Source organism: Tachyglossus aculeatus (genome assembly GCF_015852505.1).
Source record: "Tachyglossus aculeatus isolate mTacAcu1 chromosome 12 unlocalized genomic scaffold, mTacAcu1.pri SUPER_6_unloc_1, whole genome shotgun sequence".
In the NCBI taxonomy this organism is placed as follows: Eukaryota; Metazoa; Chordata; class Mammalia; order Monotremata; family Tachyglossidae; genus Tachyglossus; species Tachyglossus aculeatus.
The window spans coordinates 17,758,494-17,780,677 of NW_024044828.1; the positions used below are offsets into that span (position 1 = coordinate 17,758,494).

The 22,184-nt window shown below is 48.2% G+C and overlaps 1 protein-coding gene across 1 annotated transcript in view; it reads right to left on the reverse strand.

Moving 5' to 3' along the window:
* The window catches only part of SLC7A8 (solute carrier family 7 member 8), a 74,836-nt gene that overhangs the window by 7,187 nt on the left and 45,465 nt on the right, over positions 1–22,184 (reverse strand). Inside the window, exons 4-9 of the mRNA XM_038741127.1 lie at positions 9,832–9,957; positions 7,902–8,055; positions 5,899–6,022; positions 5,112–5,215; positions 4,371–4,467; positions 1,701–1,850 (exon numbers count right to left, since the gene is read on the reverse strand). Of these exons, the coding sequence (XP_038597055.1) occupies positions 1,701–1,850; positions 4,371–4,467; positions 5,112–5,215; positions 5,899–6,022; positions 7,902–8,055; positions 9,832–9,957 (755 nt within the window). The remainder of the gene's footprint in view (positions 1–1,700; positions 1,851–4,370; positions 4,468–5,111; positions 5,216–5,898; positions 6,023–7,901; positions 8,056–9,831; positions 9,958–22,184) is intronic.

Genomic DNA, 22,184 nt, shown 5'->3' on the forward strand with positions numbered 1-22,184 from the left:
TACTATGTGTAAAGCACTGTTCTAAGCGCTGGGGGGGGATACAAGGTGATCAGGTTGTCTCACGGGGGGCTCACAGTCTTAATCCAAGCGCTTAGTACAGTGCTCTGCACACAGTAAGCGCTCAATAAATATGATTGATTGATTGATTGATTAATCCCCATTTTACAGATGAGGGAACTGAGGCCCAGAGAATTTAAGTGACTTGCCCAAAGTCACACAGCTGACAAGTGGCAGAGCCAGAATTCGAACGCATGACCTCCGACTCCCAAGCCCGGGCTCTTTCCACTGAGCCACGCTGCTTCTCCAGATGTTAGTGATGTTAGTGGGCAGGCAACGTGTCTACCAATGCTGTTATTATTGTACTCTCCCAGGAGCTTAAGTACAGTGCTTTGCACACAGTAAGCGCTCCATAATGAGTGACTGATTGTAACCCTGCTGACAAAGGCCCAGGACAGACAAAGGCGGCTGCTGGATGGAGAAGCAGAAAAGGCCTGATTCAGCGGAGCTCATCCCCACCCCTTCCCGGCCTTTCCCTTCAGATAAAAGAAACTCGGCAGCCCAGTAAAAGGCAGGATTCCCATCTCCTCTGTTCCCCTCCTCTTTCCCCCTCAGAACCAGGGTCAGTCCCCATTTTACCCTCTTACACAATCAAGCAGATAAGGTGCCAGAAGAAGGCAAAGTCTGCAGCCCCGGGGGAATGCCACCAGGCTACTGGACCGCACCCGCTCTAATTGTGGTATTTGTTAAGCGCTTACTATGTGCCAGGCCCTTTTCTAAGCGCCGGAGTGGATACAAGCCAATCGGGTTGTCCCACAGTCTTAATCCCCATTTTGCAGATCAGGGAACTGAAGCGCAGAGAAATGCCCAAGGCCACACAACAGACGTGGCGGAGGCAGGATTAGAACCCGGATCCTTCTGCCCCCCAGGGCCGGCGCTTTACCCACAGGCCATGCTGCTATGCCTAGGGTCTCCAACTTGGAGGCATCCGTTTAACTCCTTTCCTGCTGGACCCTCCGAATGCCTTCACGGCTGCCCTCTCTCTCTCTTGTGATCCTCTTCCTCCATCCACCTCCTGCTCAAGACTGTAGTTTCCTATCTCCACCCGGCTCTCCCTCGGTTTCCGGATCTTGGCAGAGAGGAGAGACGGGGTGGGAAGCGGGAGGTGCGCAGGATGGAGACTGAAAGCAGCAACGATGGAGAGTAACCCTCCAGGAATCCAAAGGAGGTGGAAAAGTGAGAAAAATCTTGGGAGGGTCAGGGGGTGCGAATCAGAAACCCATTCTCTCTTGTCCTACCCTCGGGAGAGGCGAAGAACAGCAGCTCAGTGGCTGCATGGTAGTATCCTTAGAGCACGGGCCTGGAAGTTAAAAGGACCTGGGTTCTAATCCCGGTTCTGCCACTTGTCTGCTGTATAACTGTGGGCAAGTCACTTCACTTCTCAGGGTCTCAGTTCCCTCATCTGTAAAATGGGGATTGAGACTGTGAGCCCCATGTGCGACAGGGGCCGTGTGGATTTGCTTGTATCCACTCCAGCGTTTAGTAAAGTGCCTGGTACATAGTAAGCATTTAATAAATATCACAATTATTATTATTATTATTACCTCAGAGGGATGGAAGCTAGGGTTGTGTGGGGGAAGGTCGGCGGGGGCTCTCAGAGATGGGGAAAAGCCTGGAAAGCTTCTGGGAGGCCGCGCTCTCACCTTGATGGGGCGGGGGATGTCGGGCTGCTTCCAGCGCAGGACGATCTGCCCGGCCACGGTGACCCCGTAGAACAAGTAGTTGATGAAGCCCACGTAGTTGATGAGGGTGTATATGTCGCTGGTCACCAGCATCAGCAGGGTAGACACGCACTGCGAGCGCAGAGGGAAGAAGGGACAGGTCTTTAAATTCTACTATTACCGATTATTCATATCAACATCTGCCTGCCCATCTAGACTAGAAACTCCGAGTGGGCAGGGAACGGGGCGGCCAACTCTGTTGCACTGTGCTCTCCCAAGTGCTCAGTACAGCACTCTGCACACAGTAAGGGCCCGATAAATACCATTAATGGAAGTGGCAAGAGAGTGGTCTAAATTAGGGCGCCAGAAACCACAGGCTTGGAGCCAGTCCAGCCGTCTTCGAGCAGCTCAACCGCTTGGCTTTCAAAAAATAACACTCCAAGTGTCTCCCAACTCCTCTGTCACCAACCTATTCCAGGTTTTAACAAACTTGCCAGAAATTCTTTCATATTTAACCCGCTTCCTTCCTGCTGCTGATAAAGCTGTTTCCTCATTTTCCTCTTTTTCGGCTGGCAATGACCCCCCACCCCCCACTGCTGCAACGGAGAGGCAGCGTGGCCTAATGGATTGAGCTTGGGCCTGGGAAGGACCTGGATCCTAATCCCAGCTCTGCTACTTGTTTATTGTGTGACCTAGGGTAAGTCACTTCACCTCTCTGGGCCTTGGTTCCCTCATCTGGAAAAATGGGGATTATGACTCTGAGCCCCATGTGGGACAAGACTGTGACTCACTTGATTAGTTTGTATCTACCCTAGTGCTTAGTACGGTGCCTGGCACACAGTAAGTGCTTAACAAACACCATTTCAAAAAAAAATGTGCTTGGAGAGTTATTTGATTCCCTCTCGGACATCTCTTCCATATTCCTTTGCCTTCACTCCCCTGGTCCATTTTCCCACCTCTAAAGCATCCCTGGGGGTTTTCTTCAGATGCCCCATGATCTTCTCACACCACTGGGCCCCCAGTGGCCCCTAAGTATCCACTCTAGCGCTCAGTACAGTGTCTGGCACATAGTAAGCACTTAAATACCACAATTATTATTATTATTATTATTATTATTCACACTGAGCGGGAGAGTTCTCTCAAGGTTTTGATATGCCACCCTTTGAAACACAAAGCCCAGGATCAGACTTGTGTTTTAAGCAGTGAGCCTGACCCTCCGTGGATCCCATGCATTACACAGAATCGGTCATTCCCCATCTTGACTTGGTGCCGTTCCCTTTTCCTCCCCGTGTTCCATGTCTGTTCCTGTCACCCTTGCTCCCCCGCACGGCATATTCTGTTTATTTTGGACCACTTGCCCAACACCATGGGGTCATTTTCAATTCTACAACCAGGGCCCAACAAGAAAGTGGCTCAGAGAACTTGGCTCCTCGTGTGGGGGTCATTGCCATTTTCTCTGCCACCTTCCTGTGTCCCCAAAGTTCCCTAATCTTTTCCTTCCCTTTCTGCCTCCTGTCTAATATCATCTTCCTTTCTGTGTATTTTTCAGCTCACAATATTCCTTCCTCCCCAATCTTTCCCTTGCTTGGTAACCTCTCTGTGCTCGGTCAGCCACTTCTCTCTTTCTCAAAGTTCAGGGCCGAAAGCCTGGGAGAGTCTCCTGTGGCCAGAAGACGATGGGGTGGGCTGTGAATCAGGGGGCCACCAAATGTTCACAAGGCTGCCCCCCCTTACTTGGGCTTGAAGAAAGAGATGGGAAGCAAACGGGAGACAGGGAGGCAACCGAGGCTGGGAGCACTTAGGTAGAAACTTGTCAGAACTTTTTCTGTTCCAACATGACCCAGTGGAGCTGGGGGTCACAGAAGGAAGAGAGAAGAGACGGAAGGGGCTGCTTTTGAGAATAGGAAGCAGCATGACCTAATGGCTAGAGCCTGGACCTGGAAGTAAGAAGGACCTGGGTTCAAATCCCAGTTCTGCCATTTGTCTGCTGTGTGGCCTTGGGCAAATCGTTTCACTTCCTCTGTGCCTCAGTTCCCTCATCTGCAAGATGGGGGTTAAGACTGTGAGCCATTATTATTATTATTCTGCTGTGTGACCTTGGGTAAGTCACTTAACTTCTCTGAGCCTCAGTTACCTCATCTGTAAAATGGGGATTAAGACTGTGAGCCCCACCTGGGACAACCTCATTACCTTGTTTCCCCTCCCCAGAGCTTAGAACAGTGCTTTGCACATAGTAAGCGCTTAACAAATGCCATCATCATCATCATCATCATCATCATGCAGTACGGGGCCTGCGTCCATCCTGATGAGCTTGTACCTATCCCAGCCCTTAGAGCAGTACTGACACAGAGTAAGTGCTTAACAAATATCGTCATCATCAGTCAGAGGGAGGATTCTGTGCTTCTGGGCAACAAATGAGGAAATTCTTTGAAAAATGGTCCCTAACTCACTGCAACTGAAATTTAGCAGAAGCCCGGGCGAGGAAGCAGGGGTGGGCACCAGAGAGGAACCCGGCAGTTTTCGACTTGAAGCGTCGGATGCTTTTGGCAAGAGCTGCCGCACTGACTGCAGGAGCCCAAAGCGAAGCAGAGGAAGAGGGCGGAGACCGCAAGAGCAGCACGTGGTGGCGTTGTGGGGGAAACCATCCCTTACCGTGAAGAGCAGAGCAGGAATGGGGGTGCAGCGCTTGATATGGATCATGGCCAAAACGCTGGGCAAGTGCCCTTCCCTGGCTCCGGCAAAGAACAACCTGGAAAAAGGGGGGCCGGGGCTGTCAGTTTAGCAGGGGGAATCCCACCCCGCGGCATCCGCTTCAAGCAACCCGTGGCCCGACATTTCGAGCTTCAAGTACCCGCAGGTGGGACTCCGCTCCCTCTCCCACCTGCTACCTTGCTCCACCAGCCAACGACCACACCCACACCCTCACGCACGCATACCAACCAGGGTCCCCTGAACCGCCGGTGACCCTCCAGCGATTCTGCAATTGCTCTTGGATATTGCTGACCACACCGCCTCACTGCCTCCAGGCTCACGGGCAACATTGGGGCTGGACTCTAGATAACGATGGTGCTTTTTAAGCGCCTGCTACGTGTCGAGCACTGGGGCGGATACAAGCTAATCAGGTTGGCGCAGTCCCAGTCCCACATGGGGCTCGCAGTCTCAATCCCCATTTTTACAGACGAGGGAATTGAGGCACGGAGGAATTGAAATGACTTGCCCAAGGACACGCAGCAGACAAGTGGCGGAGCTGGGATTAGAACCCAATGTCATTGAATAAATGAGTAGGCACAAATAGAGAGGCACAATAACATTCGAAAGCTTGCCCACACAGTGACAGTTGAATTTCTAGCACATACCCCTTTCAGCACAGATTCAGAGCCGTGGTTCACTCACCTGGAGGAGGTGAAGAGCGACCCGTTGACTCCTCCAAAGGTGGACAGGGCAACAGAAATGGGCATAATCCAGGCCATAACTCCTAGGAGCTTCTCTCCAAATGTCTAGAGGGAGAAAATTGGGGACGGGGAGAAGAAAAGGTTTAATTGTTCCCAGAGAATCGGGTGGTGATAAAGACGAGACCCAGCAGGGGAGGATGGGGGTAGGGATCTGTGGAAGTTATTACGGACCACAAGCTGCCTCCTAGTCATGCAGCCCCCTTCAAGCAGGACCACCAAGCCAGGGTGGAGACTAGGGCTCGGCCTGCCACCATACTGCCAAAGATGCCATGACGGCCTGGCGTGTGAGTGTCGCATTTCCGAGAGCAAGGAGGAGGTGATTCAGGTGCGAGGTGCAATTTGCTTGATTACAGAGTCCTCGGGGAGCCCTTAGAAGGAAACCCCATTGTCACCTCCCCAGCAGGGGCCTGACTAGACCGAACTTTGCGTGAGCCCCAGATTGGGGACCCCGAACTCTCCCTATTATTGGAGCCCGGGGAAGTGAGTCATTTTTCATACACACAACAGTATTTCTTGAGCATGTACCAGGCCCAACGGGGAGCTAAGAAGGAATAAGGAGACAGAGTCCCGCTGCCTTTGAGGAGCTTACGTTCTATTGGCAGTAGGAATGATTCCTCCCATAGTCGTGGCTCGAGATGACCCGCATGAGGACCAGAGATTCATTCATTCAATCATATTTATTGAGCGCTTACTGTGTGCAGAGCACTGTACCAATATGGGTTTCTTACCACGGCAACGGCGTTTGAGGCCAGTAGCTCCTGGGGAGACATTGCAGTGACATAGGCGACGTTGGCAAAGACATATACAAAGGTGACCAGGGGGATGGAGATGAAGATGGCTCGGGGAAGGTTCCTGTGGACCAAAAGAATGTTAGAGGAGGAAGGAACTTAATCCCCAAACTTCTTAAGATCGTGGTCTGGTGGTTAAGGCACGGGACTAGGAGTCAGAAGGACCCGGGTTCTAATCCTCGCCCCGCCACTTGTCAGTTATGTGACCCTGGGCAAGTCACTCTTCTTCCCTGTACCTTCTCAGCTACCTCATCTGTAAAATGGGGATTAAGACTGTGAGGCCCATGGGGGACAGAGACTGTGTCCAGCCTGATTAGCTTGTATCTACCTTTGCTTAGAGAAGCAGCGTGGCTCAGTGGAAAGAGCCCGGGCTTTGGAGTCAGAGGTCATGGGTTCAAATCCTGGCTCCGCCAACTGTCAGCTGTGTGACTTTGGGCAAAGTCACCTAACTTCTCTGGGCCTCAGTTCCCTCATCTGTAAAATGGGGATTAAGACTGTGAGCCCCCTGTGGGACAACCTGATCACCTTGTACCTCCCCAGCGCTTAGAACAGTGCTTTGCACATAGCAAGCGCTTAATAAATGCCATCATTATTATTATTATTACCCCAGCACTTACTACAGTACCTGGAACATAGTAAGCACCTAACAAATACCATTTTAAAAAAATAGCTACCCTGCCTCCTCAAGGTGGAATAAAGACATTCTCCTCTGGGATCTCATAGCCACTTCTGTTTGACGTGAAAAGGAGAGAAGCTAGGTTTATCTTTGGGGGGAAAATATCTTGAGGTTAGTGTAGTACCTTCAGAGTGAATTTCATCTCACTTTGGGCAGGTTATCTATCAATCAGTCAATCGGTGGTGTTCACTGAATGCTTACTGGTGTGCTAGCACTGTACTAGGAGCTTAGGAGAGAATAATACAGTTCAGTTGCTGGCACATTTGCTGCCCACAAGGAGCTTAAAGTCTTGACCGGGAGGCAGATGCTAAAATAAATGACTGACAGGGGAAATGGGATACTTTTGGACATATGGGCTGTGGGGAGTTGTGGGTGGGGTGAATATCTACTCCTGAATGACAGTGTATTTGTCATTCAAATTTGTAATTTGAACCCTATTACTGATACCTTAGTGGTTCCCTCCTTGCTGGTGCTAATTCCTATAATGTATTGCACTAGTAATAATACTTAGTGAGCCCCTAACTGGTAGGGTGCACTCTAATTGGTGGGAAGTACCATCTCTATATGTTGCCAACTTGTACTTCCCAAGCGCTTAGTACAGTGCTCTGCACACAGTAAACGCTCAATAAATATGATTGAATGGAATAAAGAAGAGACCCATTCCTTGACTGCAAGAAGCTTACATTCTAAAGGGAGAGACAAGTACATAAATTCTTACCGGAGTGGTCAGAAGAAATGAATGCACAATTGCATACTATATAAATATATATTTTATGCATTTTATATGTGCACTCAGTGGTTATAAAGAAATGTCTGGAGGGACTGGAGATTGCTGACTGGGTTGTATGACATGACGTGCTAGGAACTAGACAGGGAAGGCTTGTTGTAGGAGGTGGGATTTCAGGAGGGCTTTGAATGTGGGAAGCCCTGTGATCGCTTGGATTTGCAGAGGGGCGGAGTTCCAGGTTGAGGGGGGCTCCTAACGCTCCCCCTTGAAGCAAAACATTATTCTAAGATGTGGCAGAAGAACTCCTAGTGGTTCCCAAATAGGGTGCCAGGACAGTGAACCTTAAAATCCTCTCCTCGCTGTGGCTGAATGGACAGATAGAAAGTGATTTACGGGTGGATGACTCAAAATTAGTCATCACGCTGTAGATAGAGTTCCCACTCGAGAGAGGCCGGGGGGGGAAAACTGCAACTGTTTTGTTCCGCCCTCCCTGATGAGTAACGGAGGTGCTGAGTTGCCCGGCTGTGTGTCCCAACTCACTTGTAGGGATCGACCAACTCCTCCGTCACGTAGTTAAGGAAGTTCCAACCTCCATAGGCGAAGGATCCCTGAAGGAATGATAGCGCTATGAGGCCGATGTCGGGCTCTTGGAAATTCTCAAAAGCGTTCTTGGGCTCCAACCAAAAATATTCACCTGCAGACACAACGGGAGGGGGTTGGTTTACAAAGCACACTTAAGAGACCTGCCTGATTCTGCAGTCTATTTCTAGATCTAGACTCAGGTAAGTCCCTGACTTACCTGCTTCCTCTGCTGCCTTTACCCAATTTTGGACATCCTCAGAATCCAGGTGAGCTCTAGTCCCAGCTCTGCCGCTAGCCTGCCGTGAGATGGGGGGTAATTCATTTCATCGCTTTCTACCTGTTTCCTCCTCTGTAAAATGGGGATACAAATCCCTGCCTCTCCCTATAGCACAAGACTATGAGGATAAAATCAGACAATTGCTGGGAAAGTGCTCTGGAAAAATAAAAGTGCCAAGCAGAAACAAAATATTATTACTAAAAAGATGATATTCCTAGCCTAGGAAGGCCTAAATGTAGCTCAGGTTATATGATCGGGGTTGGGTCGAGAGTGGGGACTTGGGAACGTTCATTCTGGAGCAAAAGGTGGGATCAAAAGAGCTTAGTACAGTGCTCTGCACACAGTAAGAGCTCAATAAATATGATTGAGTGAATCAAAAATATGAGACTGAAATTCGAAACACAGTCTGAAGGGCTTCTGAACGTGTTCTTCAAAATGGTGAGAATTCTGGAGTAGGAAAGGGTAGAAGGAGGCGGCAGCAGCAGGACCCGAGGAGCCACAGGAGAGGACGGGTCTTTTTTGGTTATTTTTAGAGCAGAGTCCCTCTAGTTGCTCCATTTCCATCCCGGATGTTGTGTGTCTTCATCAAAAATCACTTCAGACTGGCTCTTGACTGGCAGTGAGATTATTTCACTGACTCCAAATTGACAAGAAGACAGGATTGTTGCCTTCTATGGACCATGAGGAAAATGATTCAACTGAGACAAGTGGGACTCCCCAAGACTCTACTCCGGCAGCTGACGTTAGGACCAGTAAATTGCGTGGACTCCTTTTTGTGTCATTTGACCTTCACCACATAGCGGTGACGTTAGGCAGGGACCAGTGGCCCCACATGTCCCATGGAAACCAAACAGAGAGACTTTGGCAGGGAGGAAAATAAATCCAGTGAAGAATGTTGGCAGGAGATCCAGGAATGTATATCTGCCGCAAAGAGATTATGGATGAACTGGAAACTTAACAAAACCAGAAGAGGAGCACCTTCCTCTCAGGGTGAACTCAATTCCACCTACGGAGGGTGCACCTCTTGGGTCACAACTGAGCAATCCTGATCAATCAACCAGTTCATTAAGTGATCAATTGCATTTACTGAGCTCTTACTGTGTGCAGAGCCCTGTACTAAGCACTTGGGAGAGTTCCACAGTAGACACGTTCCCTGCCTACAAGGAGCTTACAGGCTAGAAAGGGAGACAGACACTAATATAAAGAAAAAAGTTATGGCTAAGGATGTCGGGGGTGTGTGTGTGGTGTGTGTGTATAGTTAGTAGATGTAGTAGTGGTAGTAGTAATTACCCTTACTAGACTTCTGTGCACAAAACAGGGGGAAAAACAGTGGGGTGAGAATTAGATATGTAAGTTCATTACATAGACTTAGCTCCTTTTGGGCAGGGAACTTGGCTAATTCGGTTGTATTGTAGTCTCCCAAGCGCTTAGAACAGTGCTCTGCACATAGTAAGTGCTTAATGAATACCATTGATTGACTGAACGATTGATTCTGTGGGCAAACAGTGGGAAAAACACTGGGGGGTAAGAATAAGATATGGTCCCTGGCCCATAAAGGGCTCACCAGCCTCTTGTGTTTCTGTGTAGCCTGGACACTTAGATGAGCCTTACCTTTGCAGATCTGCACAACTCCCATGATGATAATGAGGGCTAAGGCCAGGAGCTTGCCAGCAGTGAAGATATCTTGGACTCTGGTGGCCCATCGCACGCTCGCACAGTTGACCCACGTCAGGAGCACTGAAACGATACCACACATAAAGAGGGGTTATCTTCAGGCACTACACCAAGGCCAAAAAAATCCCACAACCAACAAAAACCCAACATAAAAAACACCTCATAAAGAAACGAACCTAAAATCTGGTGCAATTTTCTGATGCACACATACACACACAAAGACCTCCTACCCCTGAAGGACAAGAGGCTGTACGCAAACAAGCATTGTGAAGCAACATGGCCTAGTGGATAAAGCACAGTCCCGGGAGTCGGAGGATCTGGGTTCTAATCCCAGTTCTGCCACTTGCCTGCTGTGTGGCTTTGGGCAAGCCACCTAGCTACTCTGTGCTTCAGTTTCCTCAAATGCAAATTGTAGCTTAATTACCCGTTCTCCCACCTATTTAGACGGTGAGCCCCATGTGGTACAGGGATTGTATCCTGCCTGATTAACTTGAATCTACACCAGGGCTAAGAACAGTGGTTGACACATAATAAGTGCTTAACAAAGTACTAAAAAATAAATAAAAAAATAAAAAATCAAGACTTGGAAAAATTCAACTGGAGACTTCACATTGGTATGGGGAAATCTTAGTTATCTCCTAGCGAGGGCGAGAGCTCTTTTATAAGCACACAACCCCAGTTCTTCATTCATTCATCCATTCATTCATTCAATCATATCTATTGAGCGCTTACTGTGTGCAGAGCACTGTACTAAGCGCTTGGGAAGTACAAGTTGGCAACATATAGAGACGGTCCCTACCCAACAGCGGGCTCACAGTCTAGAAGGCTTCCAGTGCTACACTCTGCCCAGTACGCCAATTTAACCTGGGGTACGCATTGTGTCCCTGGCTCGGAAGATCCCCTGGCTTCTGGCCCAAGCATCAGTGTAAGAAGAAGCATGGCTCAGTGGATAGAGCAAGGGCCTGGGAGTTAGAAGGTCATGGGTTCCAATCCCGGCTCCGCCACTTGTCTGCTGTGTGACCTTGGCCTATTGACTTCACTTCTCTGGGCCTCAGTCATCTCATCTGTAAAATGGGGATTTTTTTGGCTAAGCGCTTGCTAAGTGCCGAGCACTGTTCTAAGCACGGAGGCACATACAAGGTCATCAGGTTGTCCCACGTGGGGCTCCCAGTCTTCACCCCCATTTTCCAGATGAGGTAACTGAGGCCCAGAGAAGGCAAGTGACTTGCCCAAAGGCACACAGGAGACAAGTGACAGAGTCGGGATTAGAACCCACGACCTCTAACTCCCCAGCCCGGGCTCTTTCCACTGAGCCATGCTGGGGATTGAGACTGTGAGCCCCATGTGGGACAGGGACCGCGTCCGTCCCAATTTGCTTGGAGCTGGGATTAGAACGCAGGTCCTTCTGACTCCCAACCACTGAGCCACAGCTCTAAGCCATCCCCAACTCCGTGTCAGGAAGGGGGAATCCCACATCTCTTGCTCATCCCAGGTCTCGGCGGAGAACAGGGTGGTCTAGGCCTCCTCTCAAGCCCCGGCTGCTTTCAATCAATCAATCAATCAATCAATCGTATTTGTTGAGCACTTACTGTGTGCAAAGCACTGTACTAAGCGCTTGGGAAGTACAAGTTGGCAACATATAGAGACAGTCCCTGACCCCTCAGACCTATGTGTGTCTACGTTTCTCCTTCCTCTCTCCAGGTGTGGGTCTACAGGTCGACCTCTTCTCGATGCGTATGTGCGCCTGCATATCCAAATCCTCGGCCCCTCCAGCCTGTAAACCCTGGCCCAAGTTCATCCCTCCTGTGCTCCAGCGTGAGAAACTGCCCCCTGACCCAATGGAGTCAGTATTAGAACCCAGGTCCTTCTTACTCCCAGGCTCTTGCTCTATCCACTAGCCCCCTCCCCCAGCTCCCAACAGTGCGGCAATAATAATAATAATAATAATGGCATTTATTAAGCGCTTACTATATGCAAAGCACTGTTCCAAGTGCTGGGGAGGTTACAAGGTGATCAGGTTGTCCCACGGGGGGATCCCAGTCTTCATCCCCATTTTACAGATGAGGTAACCGAGGCCCAGAGAAGTGACGTGACTTGGCCAAAGTCACCCAGCTGACAAGTGGCGGGGCCGGGATTTGAATCCATGACCTCTGACTCCAAAGCCCGGGCTCTTTTCCACCGAGCCACGCTGCTTCTCAACGACACAACTCCTGTGGGTCGGGTGGGTGGGCGTAGGGGGGGTGATGACCCAGAAGTCATGCTGCCTGGCTTGCTTGCCCACTCCGCAGGAGAACAGGCCCTGCCCCTGGCAACACAGGGTTGGGAATTTGGTGACTGTGGCTGAAGAGCAAATTCGTGGCCACTCACCAGAAGAACAGCCCTTGCCCCTGGCAACAACGAGCTGGGGCTCCATTAACCGTGGCTCCCTGAAGAGCATATGTGGCAAGTACCCTGCTTGCCACACCCTGTCACGGCCAGACCATCCTTAACCCTTCTGCACCCTTTCCCTCCCCATCATCATCATCATCATCATCAATCGTATTTATTGAGCGCTTACTATGTGCAGAGCACTGTCCTAAGCGCTTGGGAAGTACAAATTGGCAACATATAGAGACAGTCCCTACCCAACAGTGGGCTCACAGTCTAAAAGGGGGAGACAGAGAACAAAACCAAACATAATAACAAAATAAAATAAATAGAATAGATATCTACAAATAAAATAAATAAATAGAGTAAAAAAATATGTACAAACATATATACATATATACAGGTGCTGTGGGGAAGGGAAGGAGGTAAGATGGGGGGGATGCACTTGCTTCAACAGGAGCCCTACCTCAGATACCCCCTCCCCAACACCAACCCCCCACCCCCAAATCAATAATTCTTTTTGGTTTGGCTTCAATTCCTGCTGAATAGAGAAGGGCAGGGCTGAGCCTTGGCAGACAGCTCTCCTCGGGGAGATAAAGGCAAACAAAGAAGAGGATTTCAATCTTTACTGTTTACCTTCCTGCTGCTCTCTACCCACCTCTCTCCTCAGAGCATCCAGGGTGGACAAACAGCCAGAACCTAACTAATTAAAGGGAGAACCAACCCCTACAGCAAACCAGACAGGTTACAGTAAATCCTTAAAAAAAAAATACCTTTGGGGGCCTCTAATATTAGCAAAACTTTGAGTCCTTAGAATCTGGCTTACTACTAGGCTCGCTCTAATATTCATAATACCCTGGTTTTCTACTGCACTTTCATTAATTTTTTAAATAATGATGTTGGTATTCGTTAAGCACTTACTGTGTGCCAAGCACTGTTTAAGCTCTCACCATTCATTCATTCACTCATTCAATCGTATTTATAGAGCGCTGGTAGGCAGAGGAGGCAGGTACTATATCCCCACTTAAAAGAGGAGGAAACTGAGGTACACAGAAGTTAAGTGACTTGCTTATAGTCAGAAGGCAGGTTAGAAGCACACCTCAGACTTAAACTTGTGTCCTCCGGCTCCTAGATCGGTGCTCTATCTCTTTGCCACACTGCTTCCCCTAATTATTATCATTATTATTATCATAATCGTTATTACTATATTTGTTTAGTGGGAAGCAGCATGGCGTAGTGGATAGAGCACGGGCTTGGGAGTTAGAGGACTTGGGTTCTAATCCCGGCTCTGCCACTTATCTTCTCTGTGACCTTGGGCAAGTTTTTTCACTTCTCTGTGCCTCAATTCCCTCATCTGTAAAATGGGGATTGAGACTGAGAGCTCCACGTGAGACAGGGACTGAGTTGAACCCAATCCACCTCAGTGCTTAGTATAGTGTCTGGCGCACAGTAAGTGCTTAACAAATACTATTATTATTGTTTTTTAGTGCTTACTATGTGTTCAAAACTTTTTTTTAATAGAATTTAAGTAATCCCTGTGTGCCGGGCACTGTGCTAAGCACAAACTAATCAGATTTGGACATAGCCCCTGTCCCATGTGGGGCTCGCAGTCTTAATTTCCATTTAATAGATGAAGTAACTGAGGCACAGAAAAGTTAAGTGACTTGTCCAAGTTCACACCAGACAAGTGACTCCTCAGCTGGCGTTCTTTCCAATAATAATAATAATAATTCTGGTATTTGGCAAGTGTTTACTATGAGCCAGGCACTGTACTAAGCGCTGGGGTGGATACAAGTAAATCAAGTTGGACACAGTTCCTGTCCCACGTGGGGCTCACAGTTTCAATCCCCAAGTTACAGATGAGGTAACTGAGGCACAGAGAAGTCAAGTGCCTTGCCCAAGGTCACCTGGAAGACAAGTGGTGTAGCCGGGATTAGAACTCATGACCTTCTGACTCTCAAGCCCATGCTCCATTCATTAGACCATGCTTTTTCTACACCACATTAAAAACTGGGGTAGATAAATGTTAATCAGGTTGGACACAGTCCCTGTCCTAGAGTTCAATATTATTTTGCTAGGATAGGAGATTTTAGGGTTACTTGATGTAACCTCTTTCTACTCCCCAAATCAGTTTTGAAAATTTCAAGTTTAAACCAGAAACAAAATAAAGCCTCTCGAAATCCCAGATGTAAGTTGTCTTCAAATTTGTTGTTTTTCTTCACATTAGACCTCTTCTGCCGCACACAGCTTAAGTCTATTTAGCCCATTTGTGAGATAAATTCTCAGCAGAATGGGCATATACATTAGAATGGATTAAATGCACCGTTCCTTTCTCCCCACTTGGAAAAGGGCTGGAATTTTCTTAACATTTGTGGTCAGCTTTTGTTTAGCTCTTGTGGGCCCGCCATCTTCTTGCTCCAAAAGAGACCTCCTTGTGATGAAACCAAAGATTTGGATTGGCTCAATTTTTGATTAACTCTGGAATAGATACTCTAAATTCAAAACACCGTTATTATTACTATTATCTAGGCACTGTATGGGCTTTAACAAGTGATGCCACTTGGGAAAGGAGATCGATTACCAAGTAAATACTTACCGGGTTGTGGTGTTTGAATGGGAAACAAAGACTGAAGCTCAAATGGGACCCCAAAGTAGAGAAGCAGCATGGCCTAGTGGAGACAGCACAGGTCTGGGACTCAGAAGGAACTGGGTTCTAATCCCGGCTCTGCTGTGTGACCTTGGGCAAATCACTTTACTTCTCTGTGCCTCAGCTGTAGACGGGAGTCCCATATGGGGAAAGGGACTGTATCCACCCTGATTTGCTTGTATCCCATGGCTCAGTAGGAAAGAGCCCGGGCTTTGGAGTCAGAGGTCACGGGTTCAAATCCCGGCTCCGCCAATTGTCAGCTGTGTGACTTTGGGCAAGTCACTTCACTTCTCTGTGCCTCAGTTACCTCATCTGGAAAATGGGGATTGAGACTGTGAGCCCCATGAGGGACAACCTGATAATCTTGTAGCCTCCCCAGTGCTTAGAACAGTGCTTTGCACATAGTAAGCGCTTAATAAATGCCATTATTATTATTATCCACCCCAGCGCTTAGTATAGTGCCTGGCACATAGTAAGCACTTAACAAATGCCATAGTCATGGGTGTGTCCCCCTCCCACTATCCTGCTACATCAGTGTTCCAAAATCATCTATTCCTCTCACCCTGAAACTCTGCAATAAACGTCACCAATTTCTCTCCCTGGCCATGAATTCTTCTGAAGCTAGGAAAAAGCAGATGTGCTTTGAGAAGTTTAAAGAGGGGGGTGGGACTGGGAAATCAGATACGCTGAAGGATGCATCTAGGAATCAGTGTAGGCAGCTTTATTATTCAATAAATGAAAACTTGTACCTTATAATAATAATAATGGCATTTGTTAAGTGCTTACTATGTGCAAGGCACTGTTCTAAGGCTGGGGAGGATACAAGGTGATCAGGTTGTCCCGGGGGGGCTCACAATCTTAATCCCCATTTTACAGATGAGGGAACTGAGGCACAGAGAAGTGAAGTGACTTGCCCAAGGTCACCCCGCTGACAATTGGTGGAGCCAGGATTTGAACCCATGACCTCTGACTCCCAAGCCCGGGCTCTTTCCATTGAGCCACGCTGCTTCTCTAAATAGAGAATAAACAACAACAGTGGGAATCAGTCAATGGTACAGCACAGGGCACTATACTAAGCGCTCGGGAGAGTATGATACAACAGAGTTGGTAGATGCATCCCATTCCCCGCTCCTGAGGAGTTTTCAGTCTAGAAGGGGAGGCCGACATTAACCCACCCCACCTCCTTCCCCTCCCCACAGCACCCGTATATATGTTTGTACAGATTTATTACTCTATTTTACTTGTACATATTTACTCTTCTATTTATTTTATTTTGTTAATGTGTTTTGTTTTGTTGTCTCTCTCCCCCTTCTAGACTGTGAGCCCGCTGTTGGGTAGGGACCGTCTCTATAGGTTGCCAACTTGTACTTCCCAAGCGCTTAGTACAGTGCTGTGCACACAGTAAGCGCTCAATAAATACGATTGAATGAATGAATGACTGTCATGTCTCCCAACCCCAGCCAAACCAGCTGATAAATAGCACCTAGATCCTCCACGTCTACAGGGTGAGAGACTACAAAACTGAGCCCCTCGGGCCCAGAAATTGTTGACACACTAGAAAGAATTCCAAAGGGTGGGAGGTGAACAACAGTTTATGGGAGTTAAAGGGGTCTGATATGTGAGAGGGGATTAAAGGCCAAACTGGGTGTCGACCAGGGGTGAGGGCCACGTCCCTGAGAAGATAAACCCCTAGAGAAGAGAGGAAACTGACTAGAAATTTCAGCAGGGAGAACTTGGAGGGGGAAATTCACATCAATAATGATAAAAAGCTCACTTCCTCATTTTGAACGGAAGCGGTGGACCATTCAGTGCGCTAGAAGTTAAAAAGGACGAAACTCCCTTGAGAGTCCTCACCTTTCTCTTCAGTAATTAAACTCTCCTTCAAAGACAAACACTATCAGGGAGGATAGAACCGACTAAAGATACTTCTGGGAAGAGGATTAAAGCTCAGGAAGGGCAAGGAGGGTCAAAATACACCCTCTGGAGGATCTGGAGCCAATGAAGGTAGGGTTATTTTCCTCAGCCCAAATATTTTACTACTATCCCCCACCGGGGAAGATCATAGGTCTGTTCCCCCATCCAAGGCCTTAACCTCTTATCGTTTACAGGGGATAGTTTAGAAGTGCAAAGCAAGAGAAATGTGGAGTAGAAAGGGACATCTAGTCAGGCCCAGCTGGGACACCTAATCTCCTTGAAACAATAGCTGTGCTCCCTTAAATCCTGACCCCATAGTCAGGAGATCAGAGCATGTGATGGGGGAGAGAAAGAGAGAGATAGGAGGGAAAGGGGAGAGAAAGAGAGAGAGAGAGGGAGGAAAAAACAAACTGGATATAATAATGATGGTATTTGTGCCAAGCACTGTTTTAAGTGCTAGGGTAGATACAAGGTTATCAGGTTGTCCCACGTGCGGCTCACAGTCTTAATCCCCATTTTTTTTTTACAGATGAGGTAACTGAGGCACAAGAGAAGTTAAGTGACATGCCCAAAGTCACACAGCTGACAAGTGGCGGAGCCGGGATTAGAACCCACGACCTCTGACTCCCACGCCAGTGCTCTTTCTATTAAGCCATACTGCTTCTCAGTTTCAGCACTTAGAACAGTGCGCTTAACAAATACCATCATTATTATGTCAGGCAAGAGAGGCAGATCAGCATGCAACTGACAGGGGCAGGGGGAAAGAGAGAAAGAGAAAGAGAGAGAGAGAGAGAGAGAGAGAGAGAGAGAGAGAGAGAGAGCATGTAATCCACTGTATTTATATATATAGAGAGAGCAATCAATAGTATTTATTGAGCGCTTACTGTATGCAGAGCACTATCCCTTTGTTGGGTAGGGACCGTCTCTATATGTTGCCGACTTGTACTTCCCAAGCGCTTAGTACAGTGCTCTGCACACAATAAGCGCTCAATAAATACAATGGATTGACTGATTGATTGATTGATTGATAAATACGATTGAATGAATGAAGGACTATACTAAGTGAGGGAGGTAGAGACAGAGAGAGAAGCAAACTGGGTATGTGATTGACAGGGGAGAGGCAGACCCGCACATGACGGAGGAAGAGAGAGAAAGGCACGTGATTGTGACATGGAAGAGAGCAGCCGAACGGGCATTTCCAGTCTCCCTGGTGCAGTCAAACACGCTACTCTGGAGGAGGCCTGAAACCAGAGTCCCCTCTCCCGGAGAGGAAAGGTCAGCTGTCAAAGGCAGGCCCGCAAAAAGGCATGCGGCGCTGCGTGCCAATCCTGCCTCGCCTCACAGACTCGCTCGCCAGTCGCCCAGGACACTCCTCTCCATCAGCAATGCCTGTTTCCCGCCCCCAGCCCCCATCCCCATCCTCTCCAGCTAGCAACTGACACTAAATTCCAAGAATGGTTCCTGCCCTTTTCCTGGGGTCTGCCCTGCACTTGGCAAGATGATGACTTGAGGCTCAGGGCCACGGCTGCCCCTGTTGCCCTCTGCCTCCATACTCGGGATTCATTCATTCATTCATTCAATCGTATTCATTGAGCGCTTACTGTGAGCAGAGCACTGTACTAAGCGCTTGGGAAGTACAAGTCGGCAACATATAGAGACGGTCCCTACCCAACAACGGGCTCACAGTCCAGATGCGACGCTGTCTGCCAAACTCGCTGCCTGGAGGAGCGATCCAGTCGTCCTACGGCACATCAGGGACCTAATAATAATAAGCGTGATGACGATGGTATTTGTTAAGGGCGACAAACCCTTAACAGAGTGGTGGACCTTTTTGTATGGTATTTGTTAAGCAATTACTATGGGCCGGGCACTGTGCTAAGCGCTGGGGTAGATACAAGCTAATCAGGTTGGACACAGTCCCTGTCCCACGTGGCGCTCACAGTCTTAACCCCCATTTTACAGATGAGGGAACTGAGGCCCAAAGAAGTGAAGTGACTTGCCCAAGGTCACTCAGTAGACAAGTGGCAGTATTAGAACCCAGGTCCTTTGGATTTCCAAGGCCAGCCCGATGTGAATATAAAAGAGGTACTCAGATCCTACTTGGTGGGTGAAAGGGCCATTCCTTGGCTGTACTTGTTGGTGTCCAATCAATCAATCAGTGGTATTTATTGAGGACTTACTACAAGCAGAGTACTGTACTAAGTACTTGGGAGAGTAATATTATTATTATCATCATTATTATTATTATTACAGAACAAGAGACATGTTCCCAGCCCACAACAAGCTTACAGTCTCGAGGACGAAGCAGACATTAATATAAATAAATCCTTTGTAATATATAATTTAGAGATCTGTACGTAAGAGCCGCTGAGAGGGAGGGTGGGATTAGCATCTAATTCCCAAAGGTCACAGATCCAAGTGCAGAAGGGAGAGGGAGCTGGAAAGAGGGCTTAATTAGGGAAGGTCTCTCGGAGGAGATGTGACCTTAATAATGCTTTGTAAGTGCGATGAGTGTGGTGGTCTGGTGTACACAGAGGGGGGAAGGAGTTCCAGGCTACGGGGAGGATGTGGAAAAGGGAAGGGCGGCAAGACAGACGAGGTCAGGAGACAAGGAGCATGCTCTCCCCAGTGCTTAGTATAGTGCTTTGCACACAGTAAGCACTCAATAAATACGACTGAATGAAAATGTGAAGTGTGTGGGCTGGGCTGGAGTAGATCAGTGAGGTGAGATAGGAGGGGCTGAGGTGATAAGAGTGCTTTAAAGCTGACGGTAAATTCTCCCAAGTGCTTAGTTCGGTACTCAATAAATATGACAATGAATGAACCACTCTCTGCACCTTCAAAACTCTCCTACAATCAATCAATCAATCAATCAATCAATCAATCAATCAATCGTATTTACTGAGCGCTTACTGTGTGCAGAGTACTGTACTTAGCGCTTGGGAAGTACAAGTTGGCAACATATAGAGACAGTCCCTACCCAACAGTCAATCACATATCCTCCAAGAGGCCTTCCCAGACTACATCCTCTATGTCCCCATCCTTCCTCCCCTCTGGGTCAACTGTGCATTTGGCTGTGTACCCTTCAAGTAGTTTTGATATTCACCTAGACCCACAATACTTACAAAAATATTCTTCTATTCTTCTATTTCCCTCTCCCTAATCGATTTTAATGTCTCGCTCCTCTTGTAGCTTTTTGTGCAGTTGCATCTACAAACTTTGCTGTCCTGTACTTTTCCAAGCGCTTAGTACAATACCTTGCATACAGTAAGAGCTTAATAAATGCCACTGATTGATTGATTCTGCTGCAAATGCCCCCCACCCTCCTCCCGGGAACTCTTTTCTCTACACTTCTGGCTGCTTTTCATCTCTCCTGTTTTTTTATTTAGGTGATCGTGGTATTGGCTTATGGATAGAGCATACCATCTCAGAGTCAGACAGGCTTGAATTCTAATTCTAGCTCTGCCACACATTTACTGGGTGACCTTGGGCAAGTCACTTAATTTCTCTGGGCCTCAGCTACCTCATTTGTAAAATGGGGATTAAGAGTGTGAGCCCCACATGGGACAGGACTGTGTCCAACCAGATTAATTTATATCTACCCCAACGCTTAGAACAGTGCTTGGAACAAAAATAAGTACCATAATTATTTAGTCAGCAGTTGCTACGTGCCAAGCACTGGACTGAAAACAGGTAGATATAAGATTATCAGATCCCCCTTTCACTTTCTAGGGTGAGGAGGTGGAGAGAAGCCAAAAATCTGTGAGGGCCTCTGAAAGATGCCAAGTCAGGGGTTTATTTACTGACTCTTAAAAAGAACCTTCTCGCAGTGGATAAGGTCAAGGTGGCGGGAGAGATAAGGGGGAGGGGATGGGGAGTTGGAGGAAGTAGAAAACTTGGAACCCCTAATCCGTTGCCCGCCTGGCAATTAGTGCCCCGAACAGCCAAATGATGGACTTGGGTTCAACGTCCCCCGTCCCTGAAGGTGACGTAGAAAAGAGCAGAGTGCCAGGGCGTCCATTTCGCTTTGATGACACTGTGTATCCTACTGTGGATTCCTACTTGCCGGGGCTGCCCGGTGGATGTCTGGGGATGTCTTCTAGACTGTGAGCCCACTGCTGGGTAGGGACCGTCTCTATATGTTGCCAACTTCTACTTCCCAAGCGCTTAGTACAGTGCTCTGCACACAGTAAGCGCTCAATAAATACGACTGATTGATTGGGGGCGGGGAGGAGGCGGGGGGAGATGGACAGGAGTATGGACCACAACTAAGGAGGAAGCTTCCTCTGTCCGCCTTCCCCGTGTCGTCCTGCCAAACCCTCGGATCTGCCCTCTAAGTAGATTTGGCACTGGTTGGAGGGCATTCTGGGCAAAGATTACAGAAATCTCTGGCCTCCTGGGTGTGGAAGCCAGTCGGTCGATCGTATTTATTGAGCGCTTACTGTGTACAGACCACTGTCCTAGGAGCTTGGGAGAATAGACTATAACAATAAACAGAGGGAGCAGGGCTAGAACTGGTAGAAAGAGCTCTTAAAAGGAGACAGAGCCCCTCAGCAAGAGAGAGTATACAGCAGAACAAAGCAGAGCCTTGGGCCAGGACTGTAAATGGGGGAGGGAGAGTGTGAGTATACGTGTCTGTACAAAATTATGGAATTTGTTAAACCCTTAGCCAGTGTCAAGCACTGGGGTAGATACAAATTAATCAGGTCGGAGACAGTCCCTGTCCAACACAGGGCTCACAGTCTAAGTCGGAGGGAAACTAAGTATTGAACCCCCCTTTTACAGATGAAGAAAATGGGGCACAGAGAAGTTAAGTGACTCGCCTAAGGTCACACAGCAGACAACTGACCGAGCCAGGTCCTTCGGACTTCCGCGTCCGTGCTCTTTCTGCTGGCCATGCTGCTTCTGTGGGCTTGTGTATGTGTGTGTTCCTGGGGGCATGGGTGTGAAAAGGCCGGTGGGACTGTTTGGGAGAGTGATGTCACAATGTGCTGACCTATTTGGCAACGCTCCCTCACGATGCACCAAAACATCTGCCATGCAACCCAGGGTTCTACAGCAATACTGTCCTTGCTTCAACCTCTTTCTGTCAGAAATTCAATCCAGGAACACACATGTTTGTCCTATAATAACCCGTGCTTGGCCCAGTCCCCTGTAAAAACCTCAGAGCAAGTCCTCCCCTCCTCACATGACACACACATACACACACACACAACATATCCTCTTCTTCCCTCTTTCTCAGCAATGCCCAGACAGAAGAAACACATTCTGTACAAACACAGACACACATACAGAGGCTGAATCAACACAGACACATACTGCACAAACACGCACATTCACAGAATAACTACATTTCTTCTGG